Source organism: Corvus moneduloides, chromosome 5, assembly GCF_009650955.1.
Source record: "Corvus moneduloides isolate bCorMon1 chromosome 5, bCorMon1.pri, whole genome shotgun sequence".
Lineage (NCBI taxonomy): Eukaryota > Metazoa > Chordata > Aves > Passeriformes > Corvidae > Corvus > Corvus moneduloides.
Window position 1 is genome coordinate 44,093,564 of NC_045480.1, and position 18,060 is coordinate 44,111,623.

At 44.0% G+C, this 18,060-nt stretch overlaps 1 protein-coding gene across 19 annotated transcripts in view; it reads right to left on the reverse strand.

The window, feature by feature from the left end:
• Positions 1-18,060, reverse strand: part of COL25A1 (collagen type XXV alpha 1 chain) — a 316,322-nt gene that overhangs the window by 74,758 nt on the left and 223,504 nt on the right. For all 19 annotated transcript variants that reach the window (XM_032108047.1, XM_032108056.1, XM_032108058.1 and 16 more), the window contains one exon: positions 1,143-1,169. In XM_032108047.1, the coding sequence (XP_031963938.1) occupies positions 1,143-1,169 (27 nt within the window). The remainder of the gene's footprint in view (positions 1-1,142; positions 1,170-18,060) is intronic.

Genomic DNA, 18,060 nt, shown 5'->3' on the forward strand with positions numbered 1-18,060 from the left:
AAGTAAATGTTTATCAGATATTTGAAAGTTTAAGGCACATGGGTTTTGCTGATGCTGTACATACAAAATATCCTTGTCTTAGGGTATAGCTTTATAATGGCAGCTTAGACATGAGTACAGCTTTAAAATGCCACATTCCCACACTGCCAAACACGAAGGGTAGTCCTCTCCTTCAGTCTGCAAACTCTGTACAGCTCACAGCTGCCAAAATTCCATCAATTTGTATACTTTGGGATTATATTTTTACATATCACAGGTTTTTCTTTCTTTTGTTAAAAGTTTCATTTTAACAGATGCAAGCAAACCTTCACTCTAAAGAACATTATCTCAGAAGAAGAAAAACAGGCATCTTTCTCACATACGTCAATACTGCTTATTCCTTCCTCTTTTTTGTTTCCTTTATACCAATTAAAGCTGTTTTATTAAATATCTTTCATACAAGCTTTCAATCTTTTGAAATCAGCTATAAAATTACTCGCCTTGGTGGTATGTGGGTCAGATGCTGGAAAAGTATCACTAACTAGCTGTTATTGCTGATATTCTGAGGACTGTTTTAACGGCATAATTCCATAAATCCTAAACTCACTCAATCAAACTGAGGCAGTCAGCTTTAATGAGTGTAAATAATGCTGAAGGCATTCCCAGGAAGTCAGGTCTCAGGTTACTGAAGGAACAGGAAGACACCAGCAGACCACCTGAACACCACCAACCAAGCACTATTTATCAGCAACACCTACGTCCTTTGTTTCTGCTGGTCAATTCTTTAGTCATATGGCACTGATCTACTTGAGTAAGGACATGCATTTAATCAGAAACTTTATCTCCCCACCTTTCACAATGTTTTAACTTTGGTTTCCTAATCGTACCAGTGTATGAATGAGAAAATTATAGTGACCTTTTCACCTGAAAGTTAAGCAGACAGATTGAAACAGTCTGCTCTGCATTGCTTCAACTTCCTATGATGGGGGAAATGAGAAATCTTGTGCCTCACATTATAGGGCTGCATTTTGCAAAAGCAAAATTCAGAACCTAAGCTAATTGAGTCAATGCACTGTACAGTAGCTTATTCCATTCACCTTTTCTGCTTGCAATTTGGCACAGGAGGAATAATCACTTTCACAGTATTGTTGTTTATACTATACCTTTTGTCCTGGAGGCCCCTGAGGTCCCTGCAAAGGGAAAACAATTCAATTAACATCAAAACTCCAGCCAATTTAAACTCAAATGAATAATTAAGACTGTCTTATTGTGTAAGCACTCTGATACTGGACTGAAACCAGCTGATGTTTTATAAATCAAGGAAAAGTAAAACTTTATGCTCAAAATGCACAATGAATCTTTTCACTTTTGGAACTGATCTAACTACTAACTAGAATACTCAAATTTTCCCCCTTCTAATCTTTTCCAAGCCATCTGTTTCTTCTAATACTGACAAATCTCTCAGCATTAAGATGACTGTGTTTTTTCTCTCTCTTATGTCAGCTAACAGCCAGTTGTGTGTCCACAGTAATATATCAGCTTGTCAGCATAAAAACAAGGTTTATGCAAACAAGCATTTTTAAGATAGAGAGAAGCATAAACCTCAAAATCTTCCCACCTTCTAAGTATCAGCACCCACGACTGTGTTATACGCAACATATATATATATATCCTGTGTGCCATCATTTGCAAGTGAAGAGAAAAATCATTAACTTCAGAAATTGTTAAGAATGCTCTTAGGAGCATTTTGTCCCCATGACCTGAGAAGGCAGGAAGAGACATCTCAACTTAGGAAAGCTTAACTGCTTAATGTCATACAGGAGTCCAAGGCTCATCAATAGTGATAGGACCCATTTCTCATCTGGTGTCTCTGAAGTACCCAGGTGGCCACAGTAGGCAGAAGAAACAGGTACAAAGTAGATGAAGCAACCATGTCTTGGACACTTTGGCAGTCTGTTTTGGTAACAGCCAGACCATGTCCACCAGAGTTCTATGCACTTTTGTCCCTAGGTTCCTACTACGGGCACTGGTGCAAACTGTGTGTGCTGGTGCTGTATCAAGCAAGGTGAATTCTGAGGCCATGAGGGTGCAAAAAAAACCCAGAAAAACTGGGGAATCCAAATCCTTCTAATGTGAGAAAGAATAAAAGAATAATTGATTGATAACAGATAGTCAGAAAAACAAAAGGATTGCTGCTTCAAAATTTGATGCTGATTTTATTCTGAAATTAGTGTGAAGTTAGGCAGAATTCTCCACTGTTGGTAGATGCAGGGCTTGTTGGAACATTGCTCCAGTGCAAGTTTAAACTGCTAACAGGAAAAAGCTCCACTGGTGGTAATTCTGGGTGCTGTATCCACTGATGCAGATGAAAGCCTTGCAGTTTTAAATGTGGATTCATGTGTCTAAGATTTGGCATCAAACCTGCAAAAGCACAGATCAATGTTGCTTCTCCAAACTTTTGCCTGATTGTCTTAACTGGAAGAGAGTATTGTGAGCATCTCCCTTGGACTGTACAGACAGATTCTGATAAAGGAAACCCACCTCTGAGGTAGAGGGTGACAATTTTACTTCCTTGTCTTCAAAAGAAAGCAAAAGTACCTAAGCACTCAGCACTGGCGATGGTCAGAGCAGTAAATATATTTTTCAGATGGAGAAAAATGTCCCCAGCTCACTGTGTTTCAGAAAAACTGCTGTTTAAATCAAGTATTCTTTTCAGTAAGTGCCTGAGAGTGAGAGTGATCTGCTGGGTGAGGAACCACAAGTATAACAACAAGTCCACAAACAGTGTTTTTCCCCTTCTTCAAGTGCTTGACACCATCCTTCTCTTCTTCTGTGAGAAAGACACAAGTTTCTCTAGCATCTTAAAAACTCCATAAAATTAATGCTCAAACTAGTGCTTTTCCTGCATCAACATTATCAAAATAGGCTCCAAATATCTATATCCTGGGCATCAGGTCTGTTGACCTGTTGTGTACTAACCAGCTACAATTTGGGGTTACTTCATGTCTTAGGAAAAATCCCTCCATCATTAGGCCAAACTGAATACAGAACAACTGAAGACCCCATTCACAGATCATACCAGCTATTTTTATGTCCAAGGGATGGATATATCAGTTTATAACTACTTAAGAAGCTATTAAAACCTTCTAAAGACCTTCAGCTATATTAAATTACCATTTGGGAGCTCTTAACACAATACTACTGTATGAAGGTGAAAGGATAATTCACTTACTAATATTATCCCCCAAAGCAACCCGTTAAATGTATTCTCTGTTGAGGACTTTGTGCCTGGTGCTTGCAGCTGTCAGCCTGTGGGATGGATATAATTCAAGATATTGCAGAAAACTTTTTTTTCCCCCAGAATTTTCTCCTCATCCCTGACATCATTCCAGCTTCTCCAGATGAGTTACTGAATATGCAAATATTTACACAGTAGCATGGTCTTGCCCTTAGGGAGCCTTTAAAATAAATCACTCAGAGAAAAGAAGCAGCGGATACTTATCAATAAATATCTTATGCAATTAAAAGTTTTCCATTTCTGGTACTAAAGCCTTTACTCAGACTGGAAGTAGCCCTGGTGTTTAACATCCACTGAGCCACCTGATGACAAGAACAGTCCTCAACAGTACAGCTACCTTCAGAAACAGTATGGTATTGACTCAGAAAACCAATTTCAAATAAAAGCTTACCTAAATTGATACACTTCACAATTTAACAAGTGCTTCTTATCCTTAGAATGTTCTGACCACAAAACACACCTGAATAGAAACAATTTTTTCTTTAACACACTGCTCCCTAGCATTGGGAAAGAGGCTCAAAGCCACTGGAAACTTAATAGCTCATCCATTGACAGCTCTCATCTCTCCCCCACATAAGCCTGCAAGTAGCCACTTAACAGAAAATGTGAAATTAAGTTACTAATGGAAAACTACTTCAAAAAAAACCCAAAAACCCCAAACCTGTACAACAACCCAGATTTGTGCCTACTTTTCTAGAGTTACCTACAATCTCTGAGCAAGGCACAGAGTGACACTGGAGAGATAGAAATAAGCAAGTAAATAAAATCTGGGAGAAAGAAAAGAATATGAAAGAATAAAACAAAGAAAATTAAAAAAAAAAACAAAAAAAACCCAAACAACAAGGCTTCAGCTCATTTCCAGAGGTGTAAATGATAGCTTTTAAAAGAATCTCTGTAGAAAATTCCACATGAACATGTGGATTTTTCCCCCATATTACTCTACTTAACTGGGGAGCATGCTGTGGTACCCACTTGAGAAACAGACAGTAAGACCAGCAACGAAAATCTCTATGTAAGTCTTAAAACAGAAGCAGAAGGCAAGAAATATGTGAAAGTTTCCAACCAATTCCTCAGGATGCTTTGTTTTGATTTTTTTCTTTGTTTTCCTTCAACTGCTCTGTGTTCCATAACAGCTGCAGCAATATCCCAGTGCTGCTGTTTGCTCCAGCAGAACCAAAGAGATGCTTTGTAAATGCAGGCTCAGCTAAGCTTCCCTCTGGACAGCTATTCTGCCCCTGGGTCCTGGCAGCCAGTGCAGAGCTGCTGCCATGGGTCCCCACCTCATTCCCCTCAAGCCCAAAGCCTCGGCTCTGCAGTGACCACACACACACACAGAACATGCAGTTACCTCCACCAGCTGGAGGCTCCAACTACACCGCAGGTAATACTCAGCCTCTGTCACCATCATACCTGGGTATATGAAGGACCTAAAACAAACCCCAGCCCTCTAAAACCACCAGCTGATCAAGAAAACAAAACAATCCCAGAGGTACAGAATTTTTTACCTTTTTACCTGCCTACTACAAATATATATATATATATATATAAATCACTCCATAATAGTCTATGCAGATTACGTTGATAGCAAATATTTGTCTTTTGCCTGCATCCTTGAAAGCTGCCAGAGTTTCCATGTAGGGATTCCTGGAATCAACTCCTAAACCATTGGCAATTGGTGTCAAAAAGCTCATTTTATAAAGAGCATCTAGGCTTCAAAAATTTCAAAGAATGTTTATGAAAACTGTTCAGATGAAGTAACTGCTGAGCATTTTTGAGGATTATGCCATTTTTCCTCAAATTGACACACATTTGCAGAGGAATTTCAACTGAGAAGGCTGAAAATTTTGGTTACAAGACTTGCCCAGAATAGGAAGATAACAAAATATAATGAAAATAAAAAATAGTTCTAACTCTTTCAGCCATCATGAACATTTCAGAAGAGCCCTTTGCCATCATGTCCAACTGACTAAACTAGCAAGGCAGCTGTGGCAGGGCTTCTCTGAAATAGGTTCTCATTCAAGTAACTCCACAGTAGGAGGATGGAAAAACAAGGTGTTTTGCTCCAAAGAAATTCAGCTGCTCTCTGTGTTTCTCTGGAGACAGAGAATTATTGATAATACCTAAACACTTGGAAAATGGGCTAACTAAGGATAAACAAATATGTACAAAAGTCTTCTACGTAATTGTGTTTTTAAAAGGTAAAATACTTCCACTATGAATGGCATTCTTCCATCACTGTTTTTGGAAATCAGCCAAACCTCCAGAGACTGACGCACGTCAAGACTTTGCATAATAGAAATGATTGCATGAACTTGGACATTCCAGCTTGTCCTTAACAAGTAACTATTCACAATAAATTAAAAAACAAAACAACACAAAACACATCAAAAACTAATAACAAAAAACCCAACGAACAAGCAAATCCCCCTAAACCAAATCAGACTGAAAAGATTTAGCTAAATGTAATTAAAACAAAGTTTGGGGTCCAGTTTCCTTACTACACCTCCCTTCTAATGTTACAACTATATTTTCCTTTTATGCTTAATATGTTCCCTGTGTTTTAGCAAGCTGCAAAATAAGAAACTTCTGCCCTGTAAAGGTTAAAGCTGCAGTTTCAAAGAGAGAGAGAGATTAATTTGGGGTGTCGTACATTAGCAACCCTCTCAATACTTTTGTATTCAAGTTCTAGGGACTCGGTTGCTTAATGTTTGAAGAAATGTATGAAATAAAAAGCTGGGGCATTTTCAATTTGCAGGTCTGGGGCAGGAATAATGATTTGTTTTACAAGGTGTCAGAGTTCATGGACAATGAGCACAAACACCAAATGAAAATGCCTAACAAAAATATAATGAAAACATGAATGTTTCTGTATACTCAGTAAGTTATACAGCAAAATAGGTCACAATGGTGCAATACACTGTCATAAAAAACTCTCTTATTCCAAAGCCCTGCAAACAAAAAAACCACCCAAAAAACACAACCAAAGAACAACAAAACAAGCAAAAGTTTGTGGTTTTTTACTTCCATACCCTCTGTGAAAGTAAAAGCTCTTTGTAACCAGAAGGCCTCTGGGAAGTAATGTGCCTATATTTCTGTGAAACAAAAGAACTTCCAGGACTGTTCCTGAGAACAGATATTTCCCCTTTGCTGCCTGTAAGAATCATTAAACACTTAGAATAGAATAATGAAATCATTTAGATTGGAAAATATGTTTAAGATCATTGAGCCCAACTGTCAACCTAACACTGCCAAGTCCAGCACTAAACCACGTCCCTGAGTGCCACATCTACACACCTTCTAAATAACTCCAGCAGTGGTGATTAAACCACTTCTCTGGGCAGCCTGGTCCTAAGCTTGACAACTCTTTCCATGAAGAAATTTTTCCTAACAGCCAATCTAAACGTCCACTAATGCAACTTGAGGCACTTTCCTCTTGTCCTATCACTTGTTACTTGGGAGAAGAGATCAAACCCCACCTGGCCACAACCTCCTTTCAGGTAACTACAGACAAGAAGAAGGTCATCCCTGAGCCTCCTTTTCTCCAGGTGAAACACCCCAGCTCCTTCTGTTGTTCCTCACAGGACCTGTGCTCCAGGCCCTTCAGCAGCTCTGCTGCCCCTCTCTGGACACTCTACAGTGCCTCAATGTCCTTCATGTAGTGAGGGGCCCAGAATCGGACCTAGCACTCAAGGTGCAGCCTGACCAGCACTGAGTACAGGGGCATGATCCCTTCCTTATTCTCACAAACCAATATCTTACCAGTCTAATGGCATAAAGAACTGAAAATGGAAACCTGAACTAGCAAATAAACATGAAAAGGAAGCACAGGTTTCATACAAAGCATTCACCTGCATTTCAGTGGATCTTGTGTCTGGATCCCATTGCCTTTGTGTAAAATTCTGAAAATATGTACCTGCATGGTTGAGGAGTGTTTCATAAAGATTACAGTTTCTAGAATGTTGGTATTGAAATGTTCAATGCTGTAATATTGATACATCACCTAGATATAAGAATGATCAGCTAAGAAAACAGATCGACTATGATGAAAAACTTCTTATAGCTTCTCATAAAGCAGTGACCCCCTCCCATGCCATCTACCTTAACTGACAAAAAAAGCTGCAGTAACTATTAATTAGTGCTCAAGAAGAGCTTCTTATCTTCATTCTTTTAGTCATTGTTGTGGCAGCCATTACTGAAGTGCAGAGGTTCCAAAATGCCTGACTATTTTTCCTGAGATCTCCGGCAAGTTAAGCCCAGTGCAACCGTACTGGTGAAGAACAAGAATAGTTGCTATGAAAGGCACAGGCTGAGAATTTCCATTTCATCTGCTAGTTCTCATAAACTTTTGCAGCTAAACAGCTTAAGAACAACACCTTATAAAATTTACTATGAACATGCTACCAGAATAAAACAAAGAAGGCGCCTACAGAACTCTGGCCATTGAAAACGAAAATCACAATTAGTAGCTTCCCAGAGGAGCTATGAAGATTCACAGCAGCTGAGAATCTGGCCTTGACCATTGGCCTGAAAGGCTGAATTGAAACCAGCAGCACTTCCCAGACAATTCTGCCTGGTCCCTGTGAGTTCATTTTAACCTAAGAAGAAAAATAGTGTTAATTCATTTTAAAGATGTGACATTTTTCAGACTTAACTGCAAGGTTACACTTTTCCACTGTCTTTCACAAATATGGCTATATCCTTTGGAAGAACATCCTCCTTTTTTTGAACAATCAGTAAAAGCAATAACATTACCTTTTATTTTCTTGAACAGATGCCCAGCAAATCTGTATAAGCACAAAAGTACTAGTTTGGAAAACAATGTATCTTAAAGCAGAGGGATTTTGCATTTGTGTTAATCATTATAGTATAGAGTTCTTTTGCAAAGAGACACCTTTACCTGAGTTCTCTGGTTATTCTGGAGCATTCTGTTCCTGTAAAACATCTGCAAAATTACTTATCTGTCTTCAAAGCCTATTTTGGGGAAGAAAATAATACATGGAGCTTTTCTTCCACTGACAAGAAGTCACTGTATGCTAAACATGTTTAAATTTCCCTCTGAAAAAAGGAGCTGAAAACATAGCATATTTTAATATTCCACATTTTTATTCATATGAACTAGTGGAAAATACTTTACACATAAAAGCACAGAAAAATCTCCCACATGGAAATTAGGAACAAAACCATCCCTTGCACACACTTCTATCCCACTGCATGTTATGAATCTGAACACATTGATCTATGAGTGTCAGCCTTTAGTATTTTCCATCACTGACTCTAAGTTCTCATGAATAGCCTGCAACCAGAAATCCTAACTCTTGGGTAGAAACAAATTCCAAATCCATCTATTATTCATTCTGAAAATGAGAAGATAAACTGGAAAAACTCTTTTATGGTATTCAAGAGTCTTTATCACCAAGAATTGCAGACAAATGGCAGGGGAAGCAGGATGAATTATGAGAGGCAGGACACAACTTTAACTGAGAAGGTTGAAAAACTATGGAAACTACTGGCCTTCTCTCTTGAGCAGCACACATTTTTCTTGTTCCACATAATATTTCAAAACTTAATCCCTTTGGTCACCCCACTGCTTGGCCTCCCTCTGAATTCTCTTAATCCTTTCTGCACAGAGGAATGATACCTTCAACTCTTGAAGAAAGTACATCTTGCAGGGCTTTCAAGTGTCATGGAAACCAGACACAAATTTCAACTACTAGTCATTCTTTCATTCTCTTCTAACATTAAAGATGCATGCAGTCACATCTTTATAACTTAAACCTCCATCTCACCTAAAAAGAAATTGAAATTTCTTGGCTCAAAGAGAAAACATATTCTTCCTGACACAGCAACAAACACAGCCAAAAAACCCTTGCAAAGAGTTCTCCCAAGCATCTCAACCATAAGGACAGACAAGCAAAAGATCGCTGGCTGGCATTTGGACAACCTGGAATGATTTTTAACAGAGAATGAGAGACTCCTGACAACTAAGCGACTAAATAACTAAACCTCCCACATCCTAAACTGTCCCACCACCATGCCATAACCCACACATTTTTTTTTTACACTGGAAATAGGGAAAAAGAAAGGCCATTCCTTGTCTTGAAGTTGAACTCTTGTGCCAAAGCAGAACTCATGTCACAGAACTCAAACACTCTCATTCTCTGCATATTGTCCAAGCAAACCTCTACTGCCTGAGAGGGAGAAAGGTTATTACTGCCCTCTCTCAGAACATCACCCTGAAACATAATTTTCTTTTTATTTCCCAACACAGAACTTCATTAAATATGAAGAAAACCATGGCAGCAGATTCTCAGTTGGAGCAAATTGCCGTCTTGTCACTAGAGTCACTGGATTTCCTGTTACATTGAAAGGAGAACATGAATGTTCCCAGAATTCCAAATGCATTAAAATAATTTCAACCTTCTGTGCATCAAGGAACACACTGCCTGAGCAGGTGTTGGGAGGAAAGGGTGGAACCCACAAGATTTGTCGAGGAGGAAATAATTTCACTCAAAGTGACCTTGCAGCTGGGAAGACCAAGAATTTTGGTGCGGGGAAACTCCACTTATTATGTCTACTGTTGCTCATCCTCTGCCTGTTTCAAGAAGCAGAATTCCTGTGTGGAGATAATACACTGTCACAGACATACTTGAGCCTTCTGCTGGGAGAGAGAGTGCTCGTTAGAAGCACAGCCTTGTGATAAACTGCTCCTGCAGGAACCCTTCGATATATTGGGGCCAGTAGCAGCCCCACCCCACCCCTGCTGTGCGCTAGGATGAACTGAGCCCAACAGAGCCTGTATCCTGTGTGTCTCTTTTCACTAGGATGAACTGAGCCTAATGGAGCTGTGGCTCTGTGTGTCCCAGCTACCTGGTGCTGTTAGTGAGCTAATGAAATAAATCTACTCTTTGCATTTCAGCTGTGGCTTCGTGGTTGCCCTGGTTACCCGTACGTATTGATTCACAGTGTGTCACGCCTTACTCAGCGTGTGTCACACGCTTGTCAGGCTTCCCCACATCTTGAGGAACAAGCTGGAAAACACCGTTACCTATTTCTGTTGCCATACATTGTACTCTTCAAGAAATTTATTCCCCTTCTTGCGAGAAAACAGAAAACTAAGTCATTTCAAGCCATACCACTGCTGGTTCACAGGTACTAAGTTTGCCAGCTCTATCAATAACATGTACATTCATCTAGAAATACCAAGGCATGTTACCAAATTCAGGTGTAAAAAATTCTTTTGAAAGAGAAAAATGTTCTGTCCCCATTATTATAATGCAGAGGTCAGGATTGCTGCTCTCCTTAACTTGAAGAGCAGGATGGGATTTAAAGCCACTGAGAGTGTGACCCTATAGGCTATAAACAGCCTTCATTTTCCACAACGTTCAGCATGTGCACCCAAGCTGTAGGAATTCTCTCCCAACATTTAGCGCTCTTCTTGGCTGCATCCTGCCTCCATCTCGGAGGAAGAATCAGAATATATGCCACAGTACTTGCATCTTACTGGAAAGGGCCTTGGCCACATGGGCAAGTAGGAAACCACAGCACACTCCAACATATGGACCTTTGGGAGACAAGGACTGGTAGTACTTTATGGAACTCCTTGGATTCCCAGTTTCAATTTCATTGGGAAGAAAAACAGGAAGCTAACTCGGACTGCAGACTCTTGGTGTGAAACAAAGGCAAGTCCTTACAAAAGAATCCCTGCAGAAACAACCTAGAAGCTCCTCTGGGCAGAGATCTCCATTTTCCTTTACTTTGAAAAAATAATAGATGAAAAATGCACAAAAAGAAACCCAAACAAAGGGCCTGTGCTCCTCACCACATAATATACCTATTTTTTCTAACAATGCAATCTTACAACATACATGTTGAGAAATCAGCTGTTCTGGCAGCAGTATCTGAATTTCCAATATGGAAATTCATTAAATGCAGGACAGAAATTGTCAGAAGCAGCTAGACAGTCCCTGAATAATTTTAACATTTTACAGAGAAAAGAGACTCTGCAAATCTGTACTGGCACAAAGAGTATGTCAGAAGCACCAAGAAGAATAAAAAGAAACTAATTACCTCCCTGATACTCTGATGCTCTTCACTTGATCTATACACAACCTAACATTTAAGCTGTCAGACTGACTTTTCAAGAAGACATTTGGAGGTGGAAATTCATGTAATCTGGGATCTTTCTCCAACTCAGGCTTGCTGATTTGATTTTCAAACACCTTTTCTTCCTATCTAAACACATCTGCATTTAGAGAAACAGAGTAGTAGCAGTTTTTTAGTTCTTACACACAAATGGTTACATTAGAGCAGTGGGAATGCTCTGAACATGGGGACTAAAAGGTGATGAATTAAAAGCCCTCAAGGATCCCATGACTCTGCAGATCTGGTGTTGGGGAAGATGAAACAGGAAAACCTTGTAAATATGATTGCCTGACAAAAGATTTTGGGAATATGAAAACTACAGGCAACATCGAAATGAAAGCCACTTTTGAAATACCAGGTCTTAGTTACTGAACAACTAGAAAACAATGGTATGGCCACTGAAGATAATCCCCTCTTGATGGAACAATACCCTCTGCTTGCAAGCGGGTCCAAGGGTCAGAGCAGACCCTACTAGCTCAGCAGAAGGGGTCCAAAGAGTAGTTTTTAGAAGTTAAGATGTAACACTCTATAGTAATATAAGAACTCTTATAGGCTGTATGTAAATGCTATAGGATTTGTATCTTGTATTAGATTGGTTAGTGACAATTAGAATATTCAGTACAGAAGATGATTTATTGTATTGTAACCAGGACTTCAGACACTTCCACTTTCACTTCATTCCTTTCCTTCCTTACTTCCACTCTTGCTCTTACACCCTCTCTCTCTCTCTCACCTGCTTACTCTCTTGGGCCTGCTCAGAGCTGAGTCCGGCAGCTCTGAGCAGTGCCCCAATACCCACGCCCTTTACAATAAACCGACTGTGTCCCAAGACCTGCCTATAGAGATCTCTCCATCTCCGTCCCGACCGAACACACCCGCACGTAACCTACAGTCTGGCGCCCAACGTGATTGCCGAACCCGCACCCAGCACCTGCAGTCTGGCGCACAATGTGATTGAACGCCCGGTTCAGCTTTCTCCATCTGTGGGACTCTTCTCCATGGACGGTAACTAAAAGACCAGTTATAGCCACCTAGAACTTGTCGTGAGCACGGCATACCGTTGCTGCGCATCGTAGTAGCCGGAGCTCTGTAATTCTGCCGAGGCAGCCTTCGAGCACGGGGATTACCTGGAGCTCTTGGAGGGACTTGCCTGGCAGACCTCGAGGACGGGCGGCCACTGCTGCGCAGCGGCTCCCTGGAGCTCTTTGAGGAGGTCTGCCGTATCACCCCTCGAGCACGGACACGCTGCCAAGCAGTGCTGACTGGAGCTCTGCGGAGGGAAATCTGCCGCACGCCCCGAGCACAGGCGAGTAGTGCTGAGCACCGCCCGCGCTGGAGCTCTCAGTGCGGACCCACCCGTGAGGTCCTGAGCACGGAAAGCCGTTGCCAAGCGATGCCTGAAATCAGAGCTCTGGGAAAGGACCGAAAAGCGGCGTCCTGAGTGCCGAGTGGAGTGCCTGGCCAGCCCCGCACGACAGACATCTGAGTAAGGACGCTGCTCCTGCGACATCGTCTAAGTGAGTATCATACTGGTCTAAAAAATGGGACAAACCCACTCTGCCCATGACAGAGATCTCTATAAGCAACTTAAGCATTTACTTATAAGTTCTGGTCCAAGTCAGTTGCCTAAACACGAGCTAAAAAATCTTTTAGAATGGACCCACCTTAATTTCCCAAATGCTGACCGTTCAGCCGTCTTTACAAGAGACTTTTGGGACACAGTTGGGGTTAAGCTCTTTAATAATATCTCCTACCGGGATATGGCAGCCGCGCAGCTGCTCCCAGCTTGCAGAGCGCTGGTAGAGCTGTTTGCTGCGGTGGCGCCGCCCGCAACAGTCACCCCGCCGAGCCCGGCTCCGGCTGCGAGTCCGCCCCTTGCCGTCGCGAGCCCGCAGCGGAGCATGGCCCCCGCCCCTCCGCCGGACCCCGCGGCTCCAATACCCGCGGTCCGCCTGACTCGCGCCGCCCCGTCCCCTGCGCTCGCGGCCCCCACACCCCTTACCCCGGCCCCAGCCACCCCACCGGACCCTACGGCCCCTCCCGCCATCCCACGCGTCCCCGCTCTCCCATCCCCCGCGGCCCCCGCCCTCAGTGCCAGCGTCTCCGCGGCCCCGCCCCTTGCCCCTGCCCCCCCGTGCCCCCCCCCCCGGTTCCGTCACCGCGGCTCCACCCCCCCCCTGCTGCCATCATTGCTACCCCACCCCCCGCTGCTGACATCATGCTGGCCCCGCCCCCCCGGCGGTACCCCTGCGGGGCCAGCGCCTACCCCCCTGCTACCTACGGGTGTTACCCCTCCCCCAGCCGCGCCGGTTATGGCCATGGCTGCCATTATAGCCGGCCCCCGGCAAAGCCAAGTCGCGACCCTTCTTCCAGCCCCCCAGGTCCCCCCCCCCGACACGGCGCCGATAGTAGCCATTGTTCCATCCGCGGCCGCCGCTGCTGCGTCTTCACAGTCCCCTGCCGTTCCCAAACCACCGGCGCCGACAGCGCTGGCCACGGCCGCGCTGCTGTCCCCTGCACCCCCTGTGCACGTTACCGCAGAAACCCTACCCCCCCACCCTGCCGTTCAAGCGCACACAGCACGCCCCGAGCTGTCCCCCGACCCCGCGGCAGCACGGACGCCTGTGTCTACTCCCGTCCTTGCTGCCGTTCCTGTGCGGTTCCCCGATCCCGGCACCGCTGCCCCGCCACCACCCACCCCAGCCCAGCCTACAAGCTCCCAGCAGCAGCTCGCCGCGATCCAGCCACCAGCCCTCCTGCCTCCCGCGGCCGCAGCCCCAGCCCCTGGTTCTGCAGTCCTGCCATCTCCTGCTCTGCCCCAACCGCCTGCCACACAGACTGCCGCCATTACAGCCTGCCGCGCAGACCTGATGACGCAACACACGCATGCGCAATTGCTGCAACTCCCAGATCACCGGTATCACTCCGCTTGAACCCCTCCAACCTCAGCACTGCTCCCGGGACCAGCCGCACATCTTCCCGCGACTCCGCCGCGCAGCTCCACCCCGCCTCCTCGCCCGCCGCCACCGAGATCGGCTGCACCACTCCCGAACTCTGCCGTGCCATCGCTGCCCCTGCCGGGTCCCATCCCCGCGCCACAGCCGCCCCTGCCGGGGTCCTCCGACACCGTACAGCCGTATCCCTCCGCCGCCCAGCCGTATCCCCCCGCGCAGCGCAGCCTCGCCTCAGAAGCCGCGAGCAGGGGGGGAACGGATGGGAACGATACAGCTCCAGTGGCAGGGGAGACGGAGAGCCCCTCTGCCGGAGCTGATGCTTTAAATCTAACACAAGTAAACTCTGAAAAGCAGCCAGATTTGTTTGCAATGAGCCCCAGAGTCCCGCCAGCGAGTGACGGGGATCTTGCGACCCAGAAAGAGAAAACGAGTTCTGAGAGTTTGTCAGCGCTACCTTCTGAATCAAAAAATCCTCCAAAGTCCTCAGATTATTCTAAATTAACAGATTGCCATGAAATAAGACCCCAAATCTATAAAGATGAAAGTCTTAGTCTATTAACTAAGCCTGTGATAGCTAGCCAACAGCCTGACAGTCCTAAAACGTCGGCTCCCATCCACACTCTCGAAATTAAAGAACTAAAAAGTGCTGTAAGATACAGTGGCATTTGCTCACCGTATCTTAAGCAACTGCTAAAAAGTACCCTAAAAGGAACACATCAAACTCTAAAATGCATTTTAGATCAACAGAAAGGGGGAGAAGCCCAGGATACACCTCAAAGAAGGTTGAATAAAGCCTTGTATGTTTTTAATTTCTTGAATAGCTCTGCAGAAGAGCCTGAACCCCCCATCTTTAGACATTTCCTAAACAACAAAAAAGCAAAACTGAAGGAGCACCCCCTAGTTTTAATTAAGAATTTAGCATCAGGAAAAATAAAAAGACCATATGATCTTATAATGTGGGGAAAGGGATTTGCATGTCTCTCCACAGGTGAAGGAACCAAGGGGATTCCAGCAAAGAACGTGAAGCTGTACCACGCATCAAAGCCCGCTGTTGGTTCCACTTCAGCCAGTGACCCTGCAAGTGGAAGCCAAGAAGCAAGCACCCAGACCTAAAGTGCGCAGAATCACCAGAAGAAAGCGATCTGCCAAAAACAGCTCAAGAAAATAATGGAGTTTTCTCATCTGCGCGCGTGCATGTTGCTTTTATTCTTATGTTTTAGTTTTTGTAGTGAAGCTTTACCTGTAAATCAACCGAAGACAAATGTCTGGGTTGTTTTAGCCAAATCTGCAGGCTCCGATACCATCTGTCTATCTGACACAAGCCCTGACAAACCTTTTTCAACCTGTTTAGTTGGAATACCTTTACCAGAAGGTTTTGGTAATGTTACTTTTGATAAATATTGGCCATATGATAATGATCACATTTCTCCAACTACCAGCCATAAACACCAAACTTATATTGATAATTCTAAAATTGATAAATCTGACCTTCAAGAGCTAGAAATCCTAGGCTCGTTAACTATGGATACCTGCTATTTCTTTCACTTTCTAGGAGAAAACGGTCCTCATTTAAATGTTACCCCATATCACCCAGCTTATAGCAATGTAACTTCTTGGTGCAACCAAGCTAAGCTTCTTATATATGACGAACCTCATGCAGATCGTTTTAACAAACTTCCTATTCGATTCCCTAGAGGAATTTGGCTCATCTGTGGAGACAGAGCCTGGCAAGGTATACCTTCAAAAATAGATGGTGGCCCTTGTGCTCTGGGACAACTTACAATTATTGCTCCCAGTGTCAAAGAAGTAATCAAAAAGAAAAACAGAAAGATTAGATCTTCCTGGGGACATCAGTATGAGAGCGACTGTGATAGTGACTTTCACCCTTGGAACTCTGAAAAATCAATTGTTGCGAGCATTTTTCTTCCTCAGTTAAGTTCCTCAATTGCATTAAAACAGTTAAACAAGTTGGGATGTTGGCTCAGCAAGGAGGTAAATGCCACCTCTACTATGATCAGTGACTTGTTAACCGATGAAGAGGCAGTCAGACATGCCACTTTACAAAATAGAGCTGCTATTGATTATCTTTTATTAGCACATGGACATGGCTGTGAAGATTTTGAAGGATTATGCTGTATGAACTTATCCGATCATTCTGTTTCCATTCACAAACAGTTACAAAACCTAAGGGACCTAGCTAACCAAATTACAACAGATAACCCGTCTTGGCTAGACAGTTTGTTTGATGGTTGGAGCTTTGCACCTTGGCTAAGGGAACTCTGTAAAATAGGCTTGATTATTCTAGTAGTAATAATTATAGTTTTAGTAGCAGTACCTTGTATACTTCAGTGTGTGCAAAAAATAACAAGTAAGACTATGTCTAATATCTTAATTGTCCGTCGGAAAGGGGGAGATGTTGGGGAAGATGAAACAGGAAAACCTTGTAAATATGATTACCTGACAAAAGATTTTGGGAATATGAAAACTACAGGCAACATCGAAATGAAAGCCACTTTTGAAATACCAGGTCTTAGTTACTGAACAACTAGAAAACAATGGTATGGCCACTGAAGATAATCCCCTCTTGATGGAACAATACCCTCTGCTTGCAAGCGGGTCCAAGGGTCAGAGCAGACCCTACTAGCTCAGCAGAAGGGGTCCAAAGAGTAGTTTTTAGAAGTTAAGATGTAACACTCTATAGTAATATAAGAACTCTTATAGGCTGTATGTAAATGCTATAGGATTTGTATCTTGTATTAGATTGGTTAGTGACAATTAGAATATTCAGTACAGAAGATGATTTATTGTATTGTAACCAGGACTTCAGACACTTCCACTTTCACTTCATTCCTTTCCTTCCTTACTTCCACTCTTGCTCTTACACCCTCTCTCTCTCTCTCACCTGCTTACTCTCTTGGGCCTGCTCAGAGCTGAGTCCGGCAGCTCTGAGCAGTGCCCCAATACCCACGCCCTTTACAATAAACCGACTGTGTCCCAAGACCTGCCTATAGAGATCTCTCCATCTCCGTCCCGACCGAACACACCCGCACGTAACCTACAGTCTGGCGCCCAACGTGATTGCCGAACCCGCACCCAGCACCTGCAGTCTGGCGCACAATGTGATTGAACGCCCGGTTCAGCTTTCTCCATCTGTGGGACTCTTCTCCATGGACGGTAACTAAAAGACCAGTTATAGCCACCTAGAACTTGTCGTGAGCACGGCATACCGTTGCTGCGCATCGTAGTAGCCGGAGCTCTGTAATTCTGCCGAGGCAGCCTTCGAGCACGGGGATTACCTGGAGCTCTTGGAGGGACTTGCCTGGCAGACCTCGAGGACGGGCGGCCACTGCTGCGCAGCGGCTCCCTGGAGCTCTTTGAGGAGGTCTGCCGTATCACCCCTCGAGCACGGACACGCTGCCAAGCAGTGCTGACTGGAGCTCTGCGGAGGGAAATCTGCCGCACGCCCCGAGCACAGGCGAGTAGTGCTGAGCACCGCCCGCGCTGGAGCTCTCAGTGCGGACCCACCCGTGAGGTCCTGAGCACGGAAAGCCGTTGCCAAGCGATGCCTGAAATCAGAGCTCTGGGAAAGGACCGAAAAGCGGCGTCCTGAGTGCCGAGTGGAGTGCCTGGCCAGCCCCGCACGACAGACATCTGAGTAAGGACGCTGCTCCTGCGACATCGTCTAAG